A 22,238-nucleotide genomic window follows, 5' to 3' on the forward strand; every position below is an offset into this window, starting at 1 on the left:
CACATTAGAGTTATCTGGGGAGTTGTGCTTTTTTTTTTAATTTGACTGTGCTGGGTCTTAGTTGTGGCACGTGGGATTGAAGATTTGTGTTGCGGCAAGAGAACTCTTGAGTTGCAGCGTGCAGTATATTTAGTTGCAGCATGTGGGATCTAGTTCTCTGCCCAGGGATGGAACCTGGGTCGGCTGCATTGGGAGCGCAGAGTTTTAGCCACTGGACCACCAGGGAACTCCTACCTGGGAAGTTTTAAAATTGTCCTGGTTAGCCAGGTTATACCTCATGCCAGTTAAATCAGAATGAGAGTGGGAGCCAGACATCAATGTCTTTTAAGATCCCCTTGTGATTCCAGTGTGGATCAGAGTTTGGAAACCATTATGATACATCTTTTTGAGGCTCATTATTTGAAAATGGTAGTGATAAGAATACCTGTCTCATGGTTTTTGTGTGTACACAAATGGACTATATAAAACTCTTAACCCATTTTTACAAGCATATAATAAGTACTCAATAAATGAGCTGATTATTATTATTGATGATATTAATATTGTCAGTGACCAGAATTGTAACTTAGAAGCACTTTGACAACTTACTCCAACACCTCAGACAGGAGGTGATAACTCCTCCTCCTACAAAGACAAATCTGTGTCTCCGTCTGATCTTTTAATGAAAGCCTACCAATCCCTCAGGAGGAACTCCTTTCATTCTATAAACAGGGTCAAACCCCATGCACACCTCCAGCGTTTCACTGTATCTTTAAATAAAACAGCCTACAGAGATTCATTAACTTGTGTTTCTTCCCATTTCTCAATAGGAAAATATCTGGAAATGCCATGCTACAGTTGGGCCCATTCCTATACTGGACATTTCTGGCTGCATTTGAAGGAACAGTGTTTTTCTTTGGGACTTACTTTCTTTTTCAGACTACATCCTTAGACGAAAATGGAAAGGTAAAAAAATATTCCGTCTTTTGCTATTATAAGCATGGCTTAATTTTTTTCCATAGGCATTGGATTTATCATACACATACTATAGCTGTAATCATTTTGCAAATTATTTCCTAAAGGTATGGTATTTAGTTCTCACAGCATCCTTAGAACAATTGAAATGTCAAAGTAAAAAATCACTTCCTGCGTGCACAGCTAACTAGAGAGCTTATGTGCAAACCTCTGGAAGCTTAACTTGGCTGTAATTTTTACTAGATGAACAGAATTCTTGGGACTTTAGACTTTGAACCTGTACACTTTGATGTGAGCCAAGCTTTTGCTGTTTTAAAAGCGAAGTCTGTCCCCTCAGTTCTTAGTCTGTGCTTAGAGTGCAAGGAGGTAGCTGCCGTATGTTTGTAGTATTTGCCCAATAATTAGGGAATTCCCTTCTCTTCCTCCTTCCTTTCCACATGGGTGCATAGTGTTTTCCAGAAAGGCTACACTGATCCTGCCAGTGTCTTCCCAGCAAGCGACTCCATAGGTCAGCACCTGCATTGGGGTGACTTTGCCCTGGCTGTGCTCTAGGAGAGAATTGCTGATGGGGTGAGGTCTTTGGCAGCCACACAGTGGAAAATCGAACCCACCTTGCATGCTGCTTCTACTAGGTTCTTTGCTATTTCTCAGCTTCCTCTTTTATGGTCATTCATAGTTTATAATCATGTGAAGCAAAGCTAAGTTTCAAAAAGACTTTACTGAGTACAATGACTATGTCTAGAACCATGCAATCACCATTTACTACAGAAGTGATAGGCTCAGTGAATTTGAATGATATACTGAAATTAGGTACTACAGTTAAAACCTCTCTAATTTGGACTAACAGAAATCAGTTTGATCACTGAGTAAGTGTTGATAAAATACAGATTTAGTACTTTAGTGTAGGCACACATAGCATTTGCCAGGGAGAGTTCCCTAGTGAATCTGTGTGCATCCTCAAGCCAGTCACTTCTGTTTTCCAAGTCATTTTTGCCCAGTGGTAAGCAGAAGAAATTAGATTGTATGATTTCTCAGATCCCTTCAGCTTTATGACTTCATTCTGTAACTTTACCTCTTTATTTTATGTTTATCTGGCACATAAATTATAGACAGCTGACTATACTCTTCCCACAATTCTGTTGATATGGTTCATTTGCTCAGCAAACTCTACTGGTGGTGCATGGGGAGCCTCAACCCACCCTGTGTTCAATTCATCACCCATTTTGAGTTCATGAAGTCCAAATGAATTAGACATTATTGTATGTTTGCTAAAATTGTAATAAGAACTACTATCAGCAGTTAAACATAACACCATGTATGATTTGATCAAATCCTTTTTTTTTGCTATTAACCTTAATTTTTTGTTTATATTTTTTAAAAACCTTTTACATTTCATTTTCTGTTTTAATGTTATGCATTCAGATCTTGACAGCATTTGGTAAGCATATGTGCCATTCATTGCCATCGTTCGGATTTATACATGGTATCTGCTTTTCTTTGATGTGCACATGCTGAGAGCTGTAATATCTATAGCCACAAAATTATTTTATTTTTTTATTAAGATATAACTGACATGTAACATTGTATGTCTCAGTTGTATAATATAATGATTTGATATTTGTATGTACTGATTGATCACCACAATAAGTCTAGTTACCCTGTCACCATATACTCTATTTTTAAAATGTGAGTTCATTTGTCTGCAGATTAGTCCTTATTTGAGATCTTTAAAGCTATATTGGGCTTCCCTGATAGCTCAATTGGTAAAGAATCCACCTGCAATGCAGGAGACCCTGGTTCGATTCCTGGGTCAGGAAGATCCACTGGAGAAGAGATCGGCTACCCACTCCAGTATTCTTGGGCTTCCCTGGTGGCTCAGCTGGTAAAGAATCCACCTGCAATGCCAGTGACCTGGGTTCGATCCCTGGGTTGGGAAGATCCCTTGGAGAAGGAAAGGCTACCCACTCCAGTATTGTGGCCTAGAGAATCCCATGGACTGTATAGACCATGGGGTCGCAAAGAGTCAGACATGACTTAGTGACTTTCACTTTCAGAGCAATATGACAGGAAAAGCCCATATCATACTGTGTAGAGACAGGAGACATCCAAATGAGTTGTCTTATGAACATTACTGGTAGTGGAATAGAATTTTTCCTGCCTGTATCATGCTAGTCTGTTCTTTGTTTTATGCTACATGGAATCATGAAATAAACCCTACCAACCACACACATGGTGTACCTCTTCAAGAAAATTTAGGCTCACAGTAAAAGCCTGTAACATATTGGCCTGATCTCTTGAGCAGGTATTTCCCTAAACAATTTATATAAAAATCCTTGTCAGTTACACACAAGATTAAACTGACTGTTTATTGTTTTAAGCAGGCTTGTGTATTCATGGTACATGTAATTGTTGAATGTTTTTCAGGTATATGGAAACTGGACTTTTGGAACCATTGTTTTTACAGTCTTAGTATTCACCGTAACTCTGAAGGTTAGATTTTTATTATTCAAGTATATTTAACACCATTTTTTAAAATACTTTCTGGTCTTATACTAATATATCTTTTTTGTCTTCTAATCTTAATTTTTACTGTGAGCTGTTATTCAAGTCTGAATGCTTATTAAAATTATGTGTGGTATTAGAGATTTGGACGTTTGTATACTATTTGTGATCCATTTTTTCCCCACAATATTGTCTATCCTCTTTTTTTTTTAATACATGATACTTATATTGGAAATCTCTTCCTTTGTTCCTGCTTTTTTTGAGATGTTATGAGAAGTGGTATATAAATGTACTGTGAGTGTGTGTGTGTTTCCATGTTAAATACTTGAATATTTTTTAAAGTTATATATCTGTTTAAGAAGGCCAGTCCTTAAAGGAATTTGGATACTTAAGACAGTTGAATATAGGTGTCCATGAGCAAAAGAGCTTGTCCCAAAGAGCTTGTGATTATTCATATTTTTTCATATTCAGTAATTATTATTCAATAATTCAATAATAATAATTATTATCATTATAGTGATGATATTTCATAGAATGTTCAGTGTTCATCACTGAAATTTACCCATATTAGTGATGAAATGCATAAGAATATATGGCAGGTAACATACAAGGAAAGCAGTTTTGGCAATATCATTGTCATTAACATGCAGCCATGTAATAATGCTGTATGCTGAATACTGCCCTTAAGACTCATGAGTTGGGCCACCGTTACAGTTGAAGGTATAATCAAATTATGTTGATCATTCCAGTAATAAACACCTCACATAGAGTCCAAGAATGAGTACCTTTAAATGAATTTCATTCTGCCCATTGATCAGAACTAGATTCAAAAGTATAATTGACAAAGGACCTCTAACCATTTCCCCTCTGCATTTTTATACATGGTCCATTTGTCGTACTGAATAGAACTAACATGTTTGCATTCTTCATGTACTATTTCAGTGATATTTTAGGCTTGCAAAAGAAAATGTTGCAATTCAACTCAGTTTAGCCACTTACTAGCTGGGTGTCCTTGGGCAAGTGACCTTGTTTCTCAGCACTTCTATTTCCTCTTCTATAAAATAGAAATAAAAGAACCACCTACCTCCCCTGGGATTTTTTATGAGACTTCAATTAGTGAATATAAAGCAGTTAAAGTAGTGTCTGGCACATAGAATGAGATTGGTACAATAGATGCTAATTATTATTATTTACTATTATATTTCATAGGATCATGACTTAAAAGGGGATTCTCTCCACCCTTTTTTTTTTTTTCTCTCTCCACCCTTTTTTACCCCTGACCTTGTATGTGGCCCCAGGGCCTTCAAGCACCCTTCATAGTTCAAGTTGGCCTTATTGCAACATTTTTCACCCATCTCTGAAAAGCCATCCAGTCTGTCTTCTTCACATGAGTATTACTGTGACATGTTTCCTAGCAGCTTGGTGGGGGGTGGGGTGGAGGGAATTCAAGACTGGGCTGCATTCACAATGTTACCAATATCCTATTTATGAATGAGCGACTTTTAACAGAGAGCTGAGGAGCAGGGTGTCAGAACAGCAAGTAACAAAACGGACACCACCTCCTCTTCAAGAATGAAATGCACTGGATAGTAAGCATTGTGGCCCAGAAATTTTAAGAAAGCAGAGTGAACCATACTTTTTATTTTTAGATTGCATGTGAAAATCCCAGGTGCCACAGTCAGAAGAAACAATCAGTCCTGAAGGAAACATGAAAGGATTAAAATCTCAGGCAGCTGAAAAGGTTATTGATTTAATGGAGTAGCTGTGGGGTTTGCAATTGAAAGGCATGTTACGTAGACCCGCAATCTGTGGTTCCATGATGCCTGATATGTAGAGCTAGTTGCCTTTGCATTTAGTAACCCCCCATATGTTGTGTTTGAGGTCTCATGACTTCTTTGTGTAGTTGGTCTTTTCTTCCTAGCTACTCTTTCCCTCTTCTCCTGATCCTCAGTATACCTGTCTCCACCAGCTAGGCCTTCTCTTTTTGCCGTCAGCTTCCTGAACACCACCACTTAAGGACATGGGGGCTTCAGTGTCCGGGATCTTACCATGACCTCATTCCTTGTCCTTCCTTCAGTAGTGAGGCATCTGCAGTGGGTACTTGCTTGTCCACACCTCCATGCCTGTACTCTGGAGTCTAAATATCTTGGGGCAGAGCTCTTTGGGAAGCCTGGGTTCTGTTCTTCTAGTGCCGTTCAGCTTTAGTTGCCTGGCCCAAGCTGGATCCTCCCACAGGTATCATGTATGGGTTATTGAATGCCACCCGACACTGCCTGGTGTGGTGTGTACACATCATGAAATTTCTTGTGTTGTATCTTTTCAGCTCGCCTTGGATACTCGTTTCTGGACATGGATCAACCACTTTGTGATTTGGGGTTCTTTAGCATTTTATGTATTTTTCTCATTCTTCTGGGGAGGAATTATATGGTAAGCAACTAAACATGTGGAAGTGATATGTAAATATTAAGAATATGTGTATTGTATATGCCAACATTAATTATCCTTTTAAAGTTTTGATTATATAAGATGACAAGTCTTCAATATTAATGGACTGAAATGGAAATCATCATTCATTGATGATTTCCCCTGACAAGGAAACCAGCAGCAGAGAACAGGGCTAAAGCAAGCATTAGCCAGTAATGCTGCTAATTTCAGGTGAGATTCTAAATGTAAGTTTATAGACTGCACAAATTACTCAAAAGACTTTTTGACCTTCCTTCTGGTAGCCCTTGTGCAAATCTTTCAGCTTGAAGATATATAAACATCTCTCTGTGAAGTGAAACTAATTTCTAGCATGGCCTCTCCCGTATGATTTCCAGTGGAAATACTCATCCTATGAAATTTCTGTACAGTGTAGTGGCCAATAGATACAGCCTTATCCATGTGGACCCTGTTCTCCGTTTATGGTATATCACTCTCATTCTTGCTACTACAGATGTGCTCAAGGTACAGAATATGTGTCACTGAATACTCAGAGGGTTATACCTTGAAATCACCATCCCATTGTTTTGGGGAAGGTAAAGATGGACTCTGCAGCTTGGATTTAAAGTTCATCCCATTCATCTTCATTCAGTAGATGTTTATTCGGAATCCATTTTGCATGAGGCACTCTATGGGATACAGCAATGAATAGGCTGTACCCCTGCCTCAAGAAGATGAGAGTCCAGTGAGTGCACATAAGCTGTGATTGGGAGAGTCATTAGAAATTAAAATCAGAGTTTCATCTCCTTTCCTTACTGCCAGAGGCCTATATTTTATTTTTAAATATCACAGTTGTTTTCATTCATTGATGATTTCCCCTGACAAGGAAACCAGCAGCAGAGAACAGGGCTAAAGCAAGCCATTGGTTGAAATTCTGAGCATACATATTTTCACTGGTTTGAGCAAAATCGTACATACAGAACATTCCACATTATCACAGAGGACCGTGTTTATGTCCCTTGAGACTTAATTAGAAGAAACTCGTACTGTTTTAGAAAGCTTTTTAAAATAAAAGCCTCAAGTAATAAAAATATGGAAAACCGAATCACTTATGGAAGTAGCAACTCCAGAAAGTATACTTACAGCATTTATTTGACACCTTTATTTGAAGCAGTAACACTGAAGGAAGTCTCTATTTTTTTAATAATATACAAATGAGCCAAAGTTGATTAACCAAATGTGATATACAATAGTAAGATCTGCCCACAGGACCATAATTCTGTCTAGGAATCTGTGTAGTCAGCATCTGAACTAATTGTGCAAAATTTCCTCAAGAATGAAATGTTTCTAGCAAACTGAACCAGTTTCTCACTCTCTCCAGACTGTTCCTTATTGGTTAAAATGAATCCTTGACATGATTTAAAATATCACCATACCTGTTTCTATTGATTAGAGATGCTTACTAAAAATGAAATGTGAATAAATCTTTGTTTTACTTTCTTGCTTCTAGTGCTGTCCTTAAGTAGACCTGTCTGAGTTGAGCTACTACATGAATATAAAATTTATATTAATCATACATCAACCAGCAAAATGTGACTAGAAACTATAAAACTTCAGCTGAATGCTGATTGCAGCTAGTCTCCGGACATGCTCAACCCTGAGGCATCATGACTAACCTCTCTTCAGGGACAAGCAGTGAGAATGATTTCTGAGCTCCAAACCCCTTCTAAAAATAATATCTTTTGTTTTTTACTGCTCCCTTGCAAGACTCCATAGATGCTGTCAAAATCAGAAAAAAAACTATGGAGCTTTTAGAAACAGAGTATTATGGATATTATGCAAAGGAATACCCAGTAACTAGCAGTCAGAATTGTCTGCTGCACCCTTACTGTGTCTTAGCTGCCTGGAACGTTTGTCAGGGTGCTCTTCTGCATTAGAGTGGGACTTGAGCTCTGTGGAAATCTTTTCTTTATGGTAGGAGCCTTAGAAAACTCTTTAAGTTTCTCCACCTTACTATTCTCGCAATCTAGTGCCCTGTGAAAGTCACTCAGTCATGTCCAACTATTTGTGACCCCATGGACTATACAGTCCACGGAATTCTCCAGGCCAGAATACTGGAGTGGGTAGTCGTTCTCTTCTCCAGGGGATCTTCCCAACCCAGGGATCCAACCCAGGTCTCCCACATTGCAGGCAGATTCTTTACCAGCTGAGCCACCAGGGAAGCCCATGAATACTAGAGTGGGTAACCTATCCCTTCTCCAGCGGATCTTCCTGACCCAGGATTCAAACCAGGGTCTCCTGTATTGCAGGTGGATTCTTTACCAACTGAGCTACTAGGAAGCCCCACAATCTAGTGGGTAGTAGGTCCACATATATTCCACAGTCTAGTCCTCATCTGTGTAGAGCCATGAACTTGATGTGATCATGTTATGTTGCATGACAGTGCACAAACATCAGTGTTTAAGTGAGAAACCAGTGTATCTTATTATTTTTATTAATGTGCATAATGGGGATTCCTTTTAATGCAACAGGCAGCTTCAGTAACACTTCTGTTTCATATAACAGGAACTGATTTGCTTTTCCATTATCTTCAGTGAGCACTATTTGTCATCTACTAAATGGGACCAACCACTTACATACCTAAGGCTCCTAATCCAAGGATAGTTTGGTACATGCCCTGAGCTCAAGCAGCTGCTTTGCGCTTCCTCCCCCTCAGCTTCAGACATTCACGCTAACGTAGTGAGCCTCTCAGTGGTTCGGCTCAGACAGGGAAGGGCAACTGGCTGGACTTGTCAGTGGCTGCCTAACAGTTCAGTGGATGACTAAACCCAGCAGAATGTAGCATCCTCCTGGCTTTCTGGACCCCAAGGCTTAATGTGTGATTAGCAATATTTTTCTGGCAACCTACTTTGCACACTCTGGTACTCAGTATATATTTGTAGATGAGAATGGTAAATTCCTCACATTTGAGAGAGAAAAACTACAGTCCTTATTATGCTTACATAGGGGTTTTGCAGAGGTGGGGCAGTAATAAAAATGTCTTTTAAATTTCCAAATGTAGAGCACAAATCCTTTCTTACATTAATAAAACAGCCGAAGAAGTAAAATGTTTGTTAACATAAAAGTTAATAATCATTTCTCCTGAATATGTCAGAAGTGCCAGCATTTTCTAATGCAAATAAATACTCTCCAGTTGGCAACCTTAAAATAGATCACTTATTTGTTTTCAAGTCAAGTGCATTTTCCCCTTTGATTATCATCCCTTTTCTTTCCAAACATTTAGTAAATGAAATCTGTTTACTACTTTTTGTCATTCTAAAGAAGATTATTTTTATTAATGTATATAATGAGGATTCCTTTTAAATGCAACAGATAGTTTCAGTAACATTTCTGTTTCATATAACAGGAACTGATTTGCTTTTCCATTATGTATTTTCTTTCCACTCTAGGCCATTCTTGAAACAACAGAGAATGTATTTCGTATTTGCTCAAATGCTGTCATCTGTATCCATATGGTTGGCCATAATTCTTCTAATATTTATCAGCCTTTCCCCTGAGATTCTCCTGATAGTATTAAAGAGTGTAAGAAGAAGAAGTGCCAGGGTAAGAACTAACTTTATATTATAACCTGATTTTTGTAAGGGGCTTCAATATCTGCCATGAACTAAAAACTTTATTTAGAGAATTGCCTTAGTTACAGCATGTTAAACCCCTCCTTACAGGTTCATCACTTAATTTCCTCTTCTGCATAAAAAGTATAATAAAAAACTTCGTTATCCAATGCAGGTGGTAAGTAGATTCCTTAATAGTGTTCTATGTGACCTTTAGCGATCCATATGGAGTATCTCATATGCTCCATATGGAACTTTAAACAGAAAAAAATGATTTTTTTTTTTATTTAGCCTAGAATTTTCACGCTGGGAATTTCCACACCAACGTTTCAGCTTTTTTCTTTTTTTTTTTTTTTTTAAACAAAGCATTCAAGCTTTAACCTTAGAAATTTCTCTGTGGGTTGTTTGCAGATTTTTTTTCAGTTGATAATCCCAATTTGCCTCTTTCAAACCTTTCCCCTTCCTTTAATTATAGTGCTGCTTAATCTCTGTGTTGCTTCTAGCCCTGTCTGTCCAGCAGTATATTTAAACCAAAGAGAATTCCCTGGATGTGGTTTCTACATCCTTCCCCTCTCGAACACACTTGTAAAAATGTAAGATGGTTTTATGAGTGTGTTTTTATTTTTGCTGCTTATATGGTAAATTTTTTGCAGCAATCAGAAGTTATTACCCTCTGTCAGCCTAATCGCTTGGGCCTGCATTGTCTGATATCTGTTGAACATTTCTTAAAAAGCCTTTAAACTGAAAAAGGTAGATTAGCCTAGAAAAATAAAACTTCTGGCAAATTTTTACCTACAGGTTAAGTAAATATGTCATATTCCTGCCAACACTAGCTAATTTTGCCCAACAAAACCCTATTTCGATCATACTGACACCAATTAGATCTTATAGCCCCTCCAAGGCAGTATTTTCAAGAAGTAGTCTAAGGTATATCTACCTGATCTGCTTGATTAAATTTGCCAGTTTAGCCAGAAAACTGGTTCGTCTTGATTTTTTTTTCCCTATTGGTAGATTCCAGTGGTTGGCATCATGTAGAATAGGGAACTACAATGACTATAGTGGGAAAATCTTCAGTGATTGGGTGTATAAGAGAGAAGCTTCATGATCCAAGTCAGTATCAACCCCAATGAAAAACAACAGATTATCAGTGGCACAAGCCACATTGATTCATGGTATAAACTGGCCAATCACTATATGGTTAGGTGGTCAGAACTGGCCTTAATTCCGTGCTTCTGCATGCCTTAAGGATGAAAGTGGACACAGTAATATTAACCTAGCTAAAACCACATTAATCTCTCTCTAATCCTTCCAGTAGACCCCCTACTGACTCCCTCCAGCCTGGTGTTTAGTCTTAGAATGGGAAAGTGGCATTTATTTGTCTGATTATACTTTAATACCAGTTGGACAGGGGTATAACAGGTTACTTCTCTAATGGCTCAAGTGGCAATTTGTATGAAACCAAATTTTAAAAATGTCACAGTAAGAAATATTTTGGTGCCTTGTCATAATAGAGATTTGTCTACAAAGAATCTCTGTATTTGGAAATATACTCTGAGGAGCTCCTTGATGTTTTTCTTATTTGGGGTAATGGAGCTCATGCTAAACAATGGCTCACAGCCAGCTTATAAATTGACAAAGCTTCATCCTCTAAAGATGAGACAAAAAATCTCAGAAATCAAAACCTTCAAACATAATATCTTGTCCTCTTCCTTAGGCCCTTTAAAAAAAATGACACTGGCTGGACGTGACTTACATAAATGGCCATTAAATGGAGGGGTGCTACAAGGCAGTCACAGATAAAGACTTAGAACATTTTCTTTCCATGCAAACAGCAGATTCCAGACTTCTTTTGAAAGAAAGCATGGAGTTCTGGGCCTGCAGCCCTTTTTACTTAGCAGTGTAGAGTATTTCCAGGGTTTAGCATGAATTTTGTTTGCCATGAATTATGTCCATGATAGGAGGAATTCTAGTGTCTGTGCTGTAGCTTGGCATGCTGATGTGCTAGAACAACCAGGAGAATTTCCATAATCACCTTCATTCATTCATTCATTTTTCCTGTCGTCATTGAACCAGTGAACATGTGTTGAACCACCTACTGATGAACATCTCTCTTAAACATCCAAAGTCTGAAAGGCTAAGTGGTTTTTCAGACTCTATGGAATTTTGAAACTTGCAGATGAGACAGAACATTGCGGGCACTCATCAGCACTGCCTTTTTTTCCCGCCTTGTGAGAAAATGCAAGAGCAAAGTAGTGCATATCAATGCATAAAGGGCAACTGAAACATGGCAGCCATGACTACTCTGAAAAGTCATATCTATTTACACAAGGCTCTAGTTGGCCACATCAAAGAGGCAGAGGCCACTTCAAAGATCTTTCTTCAAAGAAAGAGTATCTTAAAGGCTTCTCTGGTGGCTCAGATGGTAAAAAAAAAAATCTGCCTGCTCTGTGGAAGACCCAGATTCAATCCTTGGATTGGTAAGATCCCCTGGAGAAGGAAATGGCTACCCATGCCAGTATTCTTGCCTGGAGAATTCCATGGACAGAGAAACCTGGTGGGCTACAGTCCATGAGGTTGCAAAGAGTTGGACACAACTGAGCAACTCACACTTCAATGAGCAACAGTCTGGCATTCTGGGTGACTTCCTACTTACCCAGTATCCCTTGCTAAGACATTGGCCTCATTTAAAGAACAGCAAAAGATTCTTTTACACTGGGTCCACCTTATTCCTGAGAGGCTCCCTAATGGGCTAGAGTGTGTGTCCCTAGCTAGAAGTAGAAGATGCCCCTGACTTCAACCAGTATAGGTCAAATCCTTTGCAGGGAGAGCCAGAAATGCCTGTGGCAAGTAGACTGCTTATGCTATTTGCCTGTGAGGCCTGGCAGCTGCTTTAAGAAGGGAACTCGGTAGTGGATAGAGAAAATGTCTCCAAGGCATTTGAGAAGGAAGCTAAGCCATTTACATTTAACTGTTGTAGAAGCAGCCTTCTGTTGAATTCCATTCAATTCAGAACACTTTGCCCGAGGGTCCAGGGTAAGCTAGCTGCTGTCCTAGGTTGATCATTCCAGCTCACAAGGAGCTCTCACTCTAGTTGAGTTATAAAGGGATTATTTGGAACACTTCTGGAAGCAGGTATAAACAGAATAGTAGTGTCAATAATATGGCTTGTAACACAGCTGAGCCATCTCAGGGTCCAAGTCACTACCTCCAGAAGCCTCCGGTCAAAAGGCCAGTCGCAGCCCCCACCACAGCTGAGTTCTGTCTTGATACTAGCAGTATAAAAGAATTCTGCTATCTTCGAAAATAGATTCCCTCAGATTAACAGATTAACTCAGGGGGTAAATACATTTTCACACCCTTATTTTCAGCAGCATAGTTAATTTTTGAGCTAAAATCCCATCATTAAGGATCATAGGGCTTTTCTTTAGCTTCTATGCTGCCAACAAGTGTATGATGAAACTATCATTCAGCACTGAACAGTGGGTACAGCAGATAACTCTTCAAAGGAAATATAAAGTTTAGGATTTGGGGTACTTCGAAAAGCTGTGTCCCTTCTCAGCACTTTTGTTGAGCTGGCTCTTAATCAATGAAATACACCTGGACCCTCTAGCCAACTAGTGAATACCAGTTAGCATTTCTGGCGTAGGAATTTTTCATGTATCTTTATGTTAAGTTTTCCCATGGAAATTACCATGATCAAAAGGAGGCTTGATTTTGCCTTGTAGACATGGAAACACTATAATGTAGTGAGAATGGATGCAGCAACATGGCTATACCTTGCAGGTGACGTCTGCACAAACAAAAGCAAACATTCAGTTACACAGGGAGCTCTTTCAGAGTGGCAGCCTGGAGAAGGAAGAATGTCAGGTATCTGAGCAAAATTCCCAGAGAAAGCACTTTAGAGAATACAGTTGCTTCTTCAGTAACAATGGTGACTGATGATGACTATTGAAATCCTTACAGTGTCTCATACAACATGAGCTCTAAGGGTAACAGCCCTGTGATCTAGATTAGACAAAAATAAAGTTGAATCTTAACATCGTGGCTGTGGAGGTGGACCTTTATGCATTGGCCTCTTTGACAGACTGCTAATTGAGCCAGTGTCAAAGCTCCCTAGATGACTGCAAAGGAATGTGGAAATTTCATACTGTTTTGTTTGTTATCTCTCACGCTTCTACCCCCGCTACCCACCCCCAACCAGTTGCTAGCTGTATCAATTTTTTATTGCTTTACTCTTTTCATGCTCTCTACTGCCTTCTGTACTCTCATATTTCTGTTTTCCTTTATAAAGTAGCCTATAAATCCCTAAAATTTTTACTTCATAGAAAAACTTTTATCTCCGACAGTTGGATACAAGGTTCTGAGCACACCAAAATGTGTTTCAAGTTACACTCTTAAATAGATATTTTAAACACAGGGTGGGGGGTTTGGTATCATGTTAATCTTGTTGCAAGGTTTTTGCCTACAAAGAAGAAGGTGAACAAGTAAAAATTTTTTCTCAGGAACTAAATATTAATCTCTCTAGCTTTTATCAATTGGTAATTTGCATGTTACCAACATGTCACCAATTTTATTAAGGTAAAATATGAACAGGAGAAATGTAGTTATGTTAAAGCATATATGAATAAATAAAATTTTTCCTTTGAAAGTATAAACGTTTATTAGACTCTGCTAGATGTATGTGTTACTTTAGCTGGTTTCTTTTTGTTAAGCCTATTTCTATTAGTCGCTAAGTAGATAATATGGGTAATCTTGATTAGCAGAATCGTTAAGCTCATCCCCGTAGTTCACCACTCACCACTCATCTGTTTTGCTAGAACAATACCATACCAAGTCTATAAATTAGCCTACAGCTTCAGGCACAGAATAAGGGGAAAAAAACTGACCTGTTAGGTTTTCTAACTAAACCTTAAGTCATTGATTTTCACTTTTTCTTAGTGTTTTAAAGGAAAATTCATAGCTCTTCAGGCAATGCTTTTAAAGAGTCTACAGGAAAAAAGGGGGGAAACCAATCAAATTATGTTAGAATAAAGGAAGTTAAGCTTTGGTTCAGAGGTAAATGGTACTAAAGTGTGGTTTCACCAACAGTTTTTCCATTATTTAGTTTTGATTAGGTTTTTAACCTGAAAATGCCCAAGGACAATCAGTCCGTATTACATGTGTGCAACTGGACAAGGTGAGATAGTTACTTGAAGATAGGTTGATGATGGATCCTGAGCATAGCTCTCTGATCATTGAATTTTAAACAATGTAAATTAGTGAATTAATGATTAGAGATGAGCTTTATTTCAGTGAGAAACATACTTTTAAATTATTTTATTCAAAATAGTCAATATTCCCATGAACCAAAGTTTTTAAATTGATATACAGAGAAATAGCAATTTGCTCATACAATAAACTATTCCTAACTCTAACTCTGCTTTTACTTCAGAAAGTAACGTCTTTAAAGCTAACGTCATTTCGACTTCTAATTCTCAAGGTTTCTTTTTAAATGTCTTACATTTCAGAGAATATTTACTTTTTTCTTTCTTTTTGGTTTCTGCATTTCTCTTTTTTCTACTGCAATTTTCCACCTTTTGTGCAATTGTGAACAAGGTAACGAAACGCCTCCCTTCCTCAGGAACATCTACTATCTTCATGCTTTCTCAAACTTCCAGCAATCACAGTTTCTCTTGGAGTGAATAAGGTGATTTCCTTTCTTAATGTACCAACTTGCTTGCATTCTCATTTGCTTGAGACCATTTTCTGATTCTTCATGAAAAATTCTCATGACTCATCTTTATATCTTCTATTTGATACTTAAGAATATTTTGCCATTTTCCTTTAATCATTTGTTCACCTTCTCAAATTGTCACACTGGAGAATCAAAAACCTGGACTGTAAGTCTGTAGTCCCACTGGTTCCTGGTACACAGTAGAAGCCACAGCGTGTTAGAGTTAGTCTGTTCACTAAGATAGGAATGTTTTGCACAAATTTCTCTTTGTTCAATACACTCAGAGTACCGGAACAACTCTCAGAGGTGTTCACCAAAAGGATGGTAAGGTTTACTAATCAAACCATATTGCCTTCATCTACCACATAACTTACCAGTGTCATTTCAAAAACTCAAGTTTGCCACGTGCTACTAATGTCTGTATTCTACCATGAGAACAATTCAATGCGAGGTGGAGACTTTCTTAGGTCTTTAAGTGTATTCATTTAAATGTTATGCATTTGCTATAGTATAATCATGTGTACTTTTGGCCAGAAGAGTAGTCTTATAGGAAATGATCTTTTTTCTTCCTACATTTTTATCACCAGGTAGGTTACCAATCTTTAAATACTTAAGTATCTTTACCTCACTATTACAGAGCAATCTAAGCTGTAAAAAGGCATCTGACTCATTATCCACCAGACCTTCAGTCAGACCTCTTCTTTTACGAACATTCTCAGATGAATCTAATATATTTTAACAGGTACCTAGTGTTAAAACAAGTGGGCTGGCTTTAAAGAAACAGATTAACAGCATTATAAAGAAAAAATGAAAATATCACTCTCTAAATTTTCTCTGCTGTTGGTGTGGTGAACTTTATACTATTCTTTGAAAAAATATAAAGATGCATTACTTGGAATATGGGGAAGTACATATTTAAAATTTGCTAAGCCCCAAAATAAAATTTTATGCATTTTCCAGAGCCAAAGAGTAATATAATATATTTAATTTGTAAGGGGCATGTAAGGCGCATGAGAAGGCTTGTTACTACTGATAAGGAAATATAATTGGATTTTAAAAGATCATTTGGAAAATTAAAAACAAATATTCCAAAATTGCATCTGTATAATATCAAGTCAGTTTTAGTATTGCATGTTCTTTTGGGAATTATGTGGAAATAATTCAATGTGTCTGTACCTCCATGTGCTGTGTCTGTGTGTGCAGGTATATATTTATGTCCTTGTAAATGTCCGATCCCCAAGTTTATGGTAATGAACCAATCTACTCTAATCACTTTCTGTAGTGTCAAGTTTTATTCAAGCTAAGTATTTCAACTCTCGGAGGTGAAAGCTTTCCTAGCCATTCAGGGGGATGCTAGCCTAATCATTTAGAATGCATCATAATTAATTTTTCCAAAAGTGAGTAAATTCATCGTATAACATGTTATTTCATTTACCTCCCCCCCCAAAAAAATATTTGGAAGGAATTGATATGCCATGGGAGGAATCTTTGAAGTCAGAATGACTCCTCTATGTGTATTTTGTTTCCCACTGCAGGGGCCTCTGTCACCCCAGGCCTTTCAAGGTGTTTTATCCCTCCATGGGTGTTTAAAGTACTTCATGAATGAGGTTTACAAATTTGTCAGCTTAGAAACAATTCCACACAGCTTAGGGCAGGGCGTCTTTCATGCACACATAAAAATTAATGATCATCATGAATGACATTGCACATCAGTTCACTTTGATGCTAACTATTATGAGGCCACTTCATAGGCCCATTTTTTCATCAGCTATCAGCTTCCCTACCCTTCAGCAAAGAATAAAAATTGAGCTAAAAAATTGAACCCATTGGTTCTTCTGTCTCCTACAGTTCATAACAGTCTGTATCTGCAGTGTTATTTTGGGAGGCAACTCATTTTGTCTCAGTCTACCTCCTTTTACCCAGTTGGAGTGACTCAGTTCAGTCGCTCAGTCATGTCCGACTCTTTGCGACCCCATGGACTGCAGCATGCCAGAACTTCCTGTCCATCACCAACTCCCGGAGTTTACTCAAACTCATGTCCATTGAGTCGGTGATACCATCCAAAATATTTTCCCTCAGTAATGAATCTGCTTCCTAGTAGTCTTCAATGTCTTTGACCATCTTGTCCCAGATAGCCATGTCCTAAGCTGTGTGGTGTATTTTAGTGAATTTTTTATCCCCCTGGATTGCTTTACTTAGCTTGGTCTGTGGTTTGGGAGACTAGGCTGGGTAGCAGACATTGCTACTGCTTTTGGTCTCTCCAGGGCCTTAACTCCTACAATGTTAAAAACTAAGTAAGTTTTTGTTTTGCTTTGTTTTTTTCAAAAACGATTGTTTTATTTTTAAAGTAATTATTTCTTCTAGGAATATATTTTCATATGACATTATTTCTTCTCCAAGGAAAAGAAATCTGGCAGTTAGTTTAGCCACCGAGTTTGTCCCTTGGTTGTTAAGGAAACTGCCTGACTCCTTATATAAGTTCTCATGTGAATGTCAGCCTTATTTTGGTTAGCGTCAACTTGCCCCTGCTCCCTGAAGAACTAATATGGGAATGTGTGTGTGTGCCAAGTTGCTTCAGTCATGTCTGACTCTTTGCGACCCTATGGACTATAACCCACCAGATTCCTCTGTCCATGGAATTCTCCAAGCAAGAATACTGGAGTGGGTTGCCATGCGCTTCTCCAGGGGATCTTCCCAGCCCAGGGATCGAACCTGCGTCTCTTACATCTCCTGTATTGGCAAACGGGTTCTTTACCACTAGCGCTACCTGGGAAGCCCCCAGTATAAGAAAATGAAACATCAAAAGAAATGGAAGGTATTCTACAGGGCTTCTAGTCCAAGCATGGCAAGGAAGGTGCACCAAAAGGGGAAGAAAACAGTACACCCCTTAAGGCCTTCCACTACCCGTTTTCAAAATTTGAATTTTTGAGTGTTGAATCAAGGTTAGGTTTACCTCCTTGACAATAGAACTTGTACTTCTCCACATACCTGATTTACAGGCACCAATTCTCATGCCGCATCCTAATGATAGCGTGTGATAGTGTTTAGAGGATGAAGAATCTAGATTTCCTCGGGTGGTTTCTGTGGTTTCTTTTCTAAAAAGATAATGAATAAGGAAAACAGAAGAGTCAATTGACTCAGAGATACACGATCTATCAATCAGAAAAAAATTAATGTAGGTATTATAGAGAGGAAACATGTTTCTTTAAGTAAAAGTGCTTTCTTAACAATCTTTCAAAACTGAATATTAGAGTTTGTCGTAATTAACACAACCAAAAACCAATCATCAATTCATTCATTCATCATGTCCTGAGAACCTGCTGTGTGCCAGACACTGGACTGGGTGCTAGAGACAGAAAGTTAAATAAAACATCCCTGTTTTCATGGGGTAGGGCTCACAGCTAGAAGGGATCCTAGTCAGCTAAGCCTCTGCTGTCCTAGTGGTAACAGTTCTTAGGAGAACCCTGGAGCAATCCAAAAGCAAAAAGCAAGTCTGAATCTGTTCAGCTGACAGATGAAGAAAAGATTAAAAACTGGTTATTGTGTCACTTTTTTCCCCAAGCATGTGAATAAAACTTGGCAGCTTTTTTAAGACAATTGGTTTACTCTCATAACAAAATTTACTACATGATTTATTTTTTTAAGTGCTAAACAGATGGTTTCACATTATTATTAAAATTAATGTTTTAACTCCGTATATTTTACATCTTTCAGAATCCGAATCTTGAACTGCCTATGTTATTGTCCTACAAGCATATTGACAGTGGTTACAGATAAGAGAGAAAGCATGAAGAAACAACTTCAAAAAGTTACCATCTCAGGATACTTGATATGCAACAAACTAAACCACTATTTTACATCTGAGGTTCAGAATAAAATGTCCAGTAAAATACCAAATGACTCTCTTAAGCATTTATAGTTATTATAAGTAGCCATTATGGCCAAAGCTCTAAGTTATGAATTATATGAAAGTTGAAAGCAAGGATATATAGAATTTCTGACTTTAGATAGAACAACTACCAAATGGGTGCTCTTTTAACCCATGAACTCTGAATGGATTTAAATACAATAGAATAAAGTAGAAGTCGTGCAATGGGAATGAATAGAGTTTGCTAATCTTACTTTTTTGCCTGGCAAAAGAAATAGGCTGTTTGGATCACATTTCTTGTTCATACTGAATGATGATCTTAAATTTTTTCAACATATGAAAGGAATACTTGAAAATATAAAAGAACTAAATCAGTGCATCAGATAGTAGTTAAAATCCTTTCTGTTCACCCACATGCTGATTATCCTTGCCAAAAAGTGCATTGAAAGGTGGAAAGAATGTTAACCCTGGGTATTTTTGCAAAAATCCAAAAAAATTTATTTACTTTTGTTCTTCTGAATTACACTTAATAGGTAGAAGACTACTAGATTTGAAAAGAAATCATTTCCTATCACTTCAGTGACCCTCAAAATAGTTAAGATATAGCAGATTTTTCCAATTTTAGTTTCACTGGGGTCAGAGGTAAAAAGGGGAAAACCACAGTTATATTAGAATGCCATTCTGAACATCAATCTTTTATAATTTTTTTTGTGGAGAGGAAGGAAGAATAGCTTATTTGAAACTGTTAACACTTTCTATTTGGAAGAGGTTGCACCTGTGTGCATATGCAGCACTTTTTTTTTTTAACTCGGCAATTTGGGAAGGAGGAAGGGTCTATAACATGACTCTGAACATGAATGTTGTCTCTCTTAGCAAACATGGCTAGGGTAATGGTCTAACTCTTAACCACGAGATTCACCTTGGTTAAGTCCTCCACTTACTGGACTAGAGGGAGGTTATAGCCTCCTAAGGAGCTCACTTAAAACATAAAAATAAATGTGATATGTCTTTATTAAATGTTAAAATTAAACATACTTTTTTTTGGATATAAGTGACTACATTTGACTCCTAGATTGAAATGGTCTTTTAAAAGGTATTTTTATTCCAGTTTCCATTTTTGGTTGTCTTTCTGGCATGCCTGTACTATTATTCGTGTTTATATTGTACCTTGATTTGGAGAAGTATTAGATTCAGTCTATACCAATGTATTTATAAAGTCCGTATGACATATTTGATTCTTCCACTTACATTTTGTGTTAATGTTTAGGTGTAATTTTTCTTAAATTCTCGAAAGGACATAATTTCAGTTATCAGAAGCCATTCCATCATTACTGACCCTTTTTCATTATTTCATTTGTTACCATCTATCAGTATTATTTTTGAGTATTTGTTAGGTGTCATCACGCCTTCCTAAGTGTGCTGTGTTCTAGTAGCCTAGTATTTGTAGTAGTCTGCTGAAAACTAAGTCAGTATATTCTCTACCTATTCCAAAGAGCTAAAAATCAGAGCCAGGAAAGCTTTTGATGTTTTGTTGTTGTTCTTGTGTTTATAATTGTTGCTGTATTATTACTGTTGTTTTACATAAGAATTATAGAGACTGTGAATACAGAGAGCCCACCTTAACTAGAGAGGCTTGTTTAATGCAGACCATTGGAGGTTTGACATCAAAATATCTAGGGTAGTAGAAATATAACTGGTGGCATGTAAAATTCCTTGCAACCTGGAAGAAAGATAAATAAGGGGGATATAGAGTCATGTCTTATAAGGTACCCATTACACTGCAGCTCAAATTCACGACAATGATGTGTGATATAGCCTAGATTCTTGAAAGGGACCTGACTTGACTTTTTTAAAGATAGATATTTTATTAATGAGCTAAAAAAAGGGTTGGTGTGAGGTTAGCAGAAGTAAGCCATCCAGTATTCCTATCACTACAATCTAACCACCTTATTTTGTGCCAGAGAAACTGATAAAATGTAATAATAGGATCATAATCCCATCATTTGAATAATTTTCAACTACAAACTGTCCTTATAGTTTTCATAACTGTTGTCCATTGTTTGAGGATGTTACTACTAAACTGAAAACATAAATTCCATATCTACCACATCTACACCAGCAACAGTATAAAATGTAAGCCTAAATTTGCAAAATTCATAATAATTTAGTGATGGAATTTTTTAATAACATGCAGTATATAAATGCAGATTTTATGCAAGTGTTGACAAAATCATTTTTCAGCTTACAAAATGGGACTGCAATATTACATTTTTCACTTCAGCAATTTTTTACATCATTGCTTTCTATAATGAATGTGAATGCCATCTTTTATGAATGCAACTTGCCTTTTTCATTACAGAAATTTTGTTCGATGTAATCAATAAACTTTGGTATGATATAATTGACATTTTTAGTCTCTTTTTTGTAAAGGTCCGTTTGACATAAAAGTAATATGGAAGCAATTTGGTGATGGGAAATAAGTTTCTAATTTCTGTTTTGCCTGTACAGCTCACAAAAGATTGACCATTTCTGCGTGCAAACTGGCATTTGAGGGCGGTACCTAATTTGGGGACGTTCCGATATTTGGGAGTTCTGAATAAGGCTGAATCTGGTCAATGTATATGGAAAAGTCCAGCTAAATCGGCAAATATGTATTGCTAGGTTTCTGTGTGCTAGGCAGTGCCCACTTGTTGGACGTTGTGTGATATATGGTCCACGTCTGCATCCCATTGAAATCATTTGATTCTTTTTTTTAATATTGATTTATTTATTCAGCTGTGCCAGGTCTTAGTTGCAGTACGTTGGATCTTTAGTTGTGGTATGCAGGGTCTGACTCCCCGACCCAGGATGGAACCCGGACCCCTGTATTGGGAGTGTGAAGTCTTAGCACTGGACCACCAGAGAAGTTCCTGAAATCATTTGATTTTTAAGTAGCCAAAGATGCAGGGATTTTACAATAGAGTGTGTGTGTGTGTACATCTTTCTCTCCCTCGCACCCTTCCCCCTCCCTTCCTTCCCTCTGTTGTTGCTCAGCCTGCCTCTGATGCCTTGTGAGTGTCCCTTTCCTTGAAAAACCCTAAGAAACTAGTCACCTGGGTAGCTGGTTTCATTACATTTTTACACTTCCGTCTCTGTATTTTTGCCATCTTTTAATCCTGTTAGTCTTTGA

General features: G+C 37.7%; 1 protein-coding gene across 1 annotated transcript in view; it reads left to right on the forward strand.

Annotated features, from left to right (window-relative positions):
* ATP11C (ATPase phospholipid transporting 11C) overlaps positions 1 to 21,470 on the forward strand; it is a 167,097-nt gene extending 145,627 nt beyond the window's left edge. Inside the window, exons 25-29 of the mRNA XM_043458449.1 lie at positions 810 to 945; positions 3,379 to 3,444; positions 5,780 to 5,883; positions 9,327 to 9,480; positions 18,916 to 21,470. Coding sequence (XP_043314384.1) covers positions 810 to 945; positions 3,379 to 3,444; positions 5,780 to 5,883; positions 9,327 to 9,480; positions 18,916 to 18,978 — 523 coding nt within the window. The 3' untranslated portion in view covers positions 18,979 to 21,470. The remainder of the gene's footprint in view (positions 1 to 809; positions 946 to 3,378; positions 3,445 to 5,779; positions 5,884 to 9,326; positions 9,481 to 18,915) is intronic.
* Positions 21,471 to 22,238: the final 768 nt, after the last annotated feature.

The sequence above is a fragment of the Cervus canadensis genome, chromosome X (genome assembly GCF_019320065.1).
Source record: "Cervus canadensis isolate Bull #8, Minnesota chromosome X, ASM1932006v1, whole genome shotgun sequence".
NCBI lineage: Eukaryota > Metazoa > Chordata > Mammalia > Artiodactyla > Cervidae > Cervus > Cervus canadensis.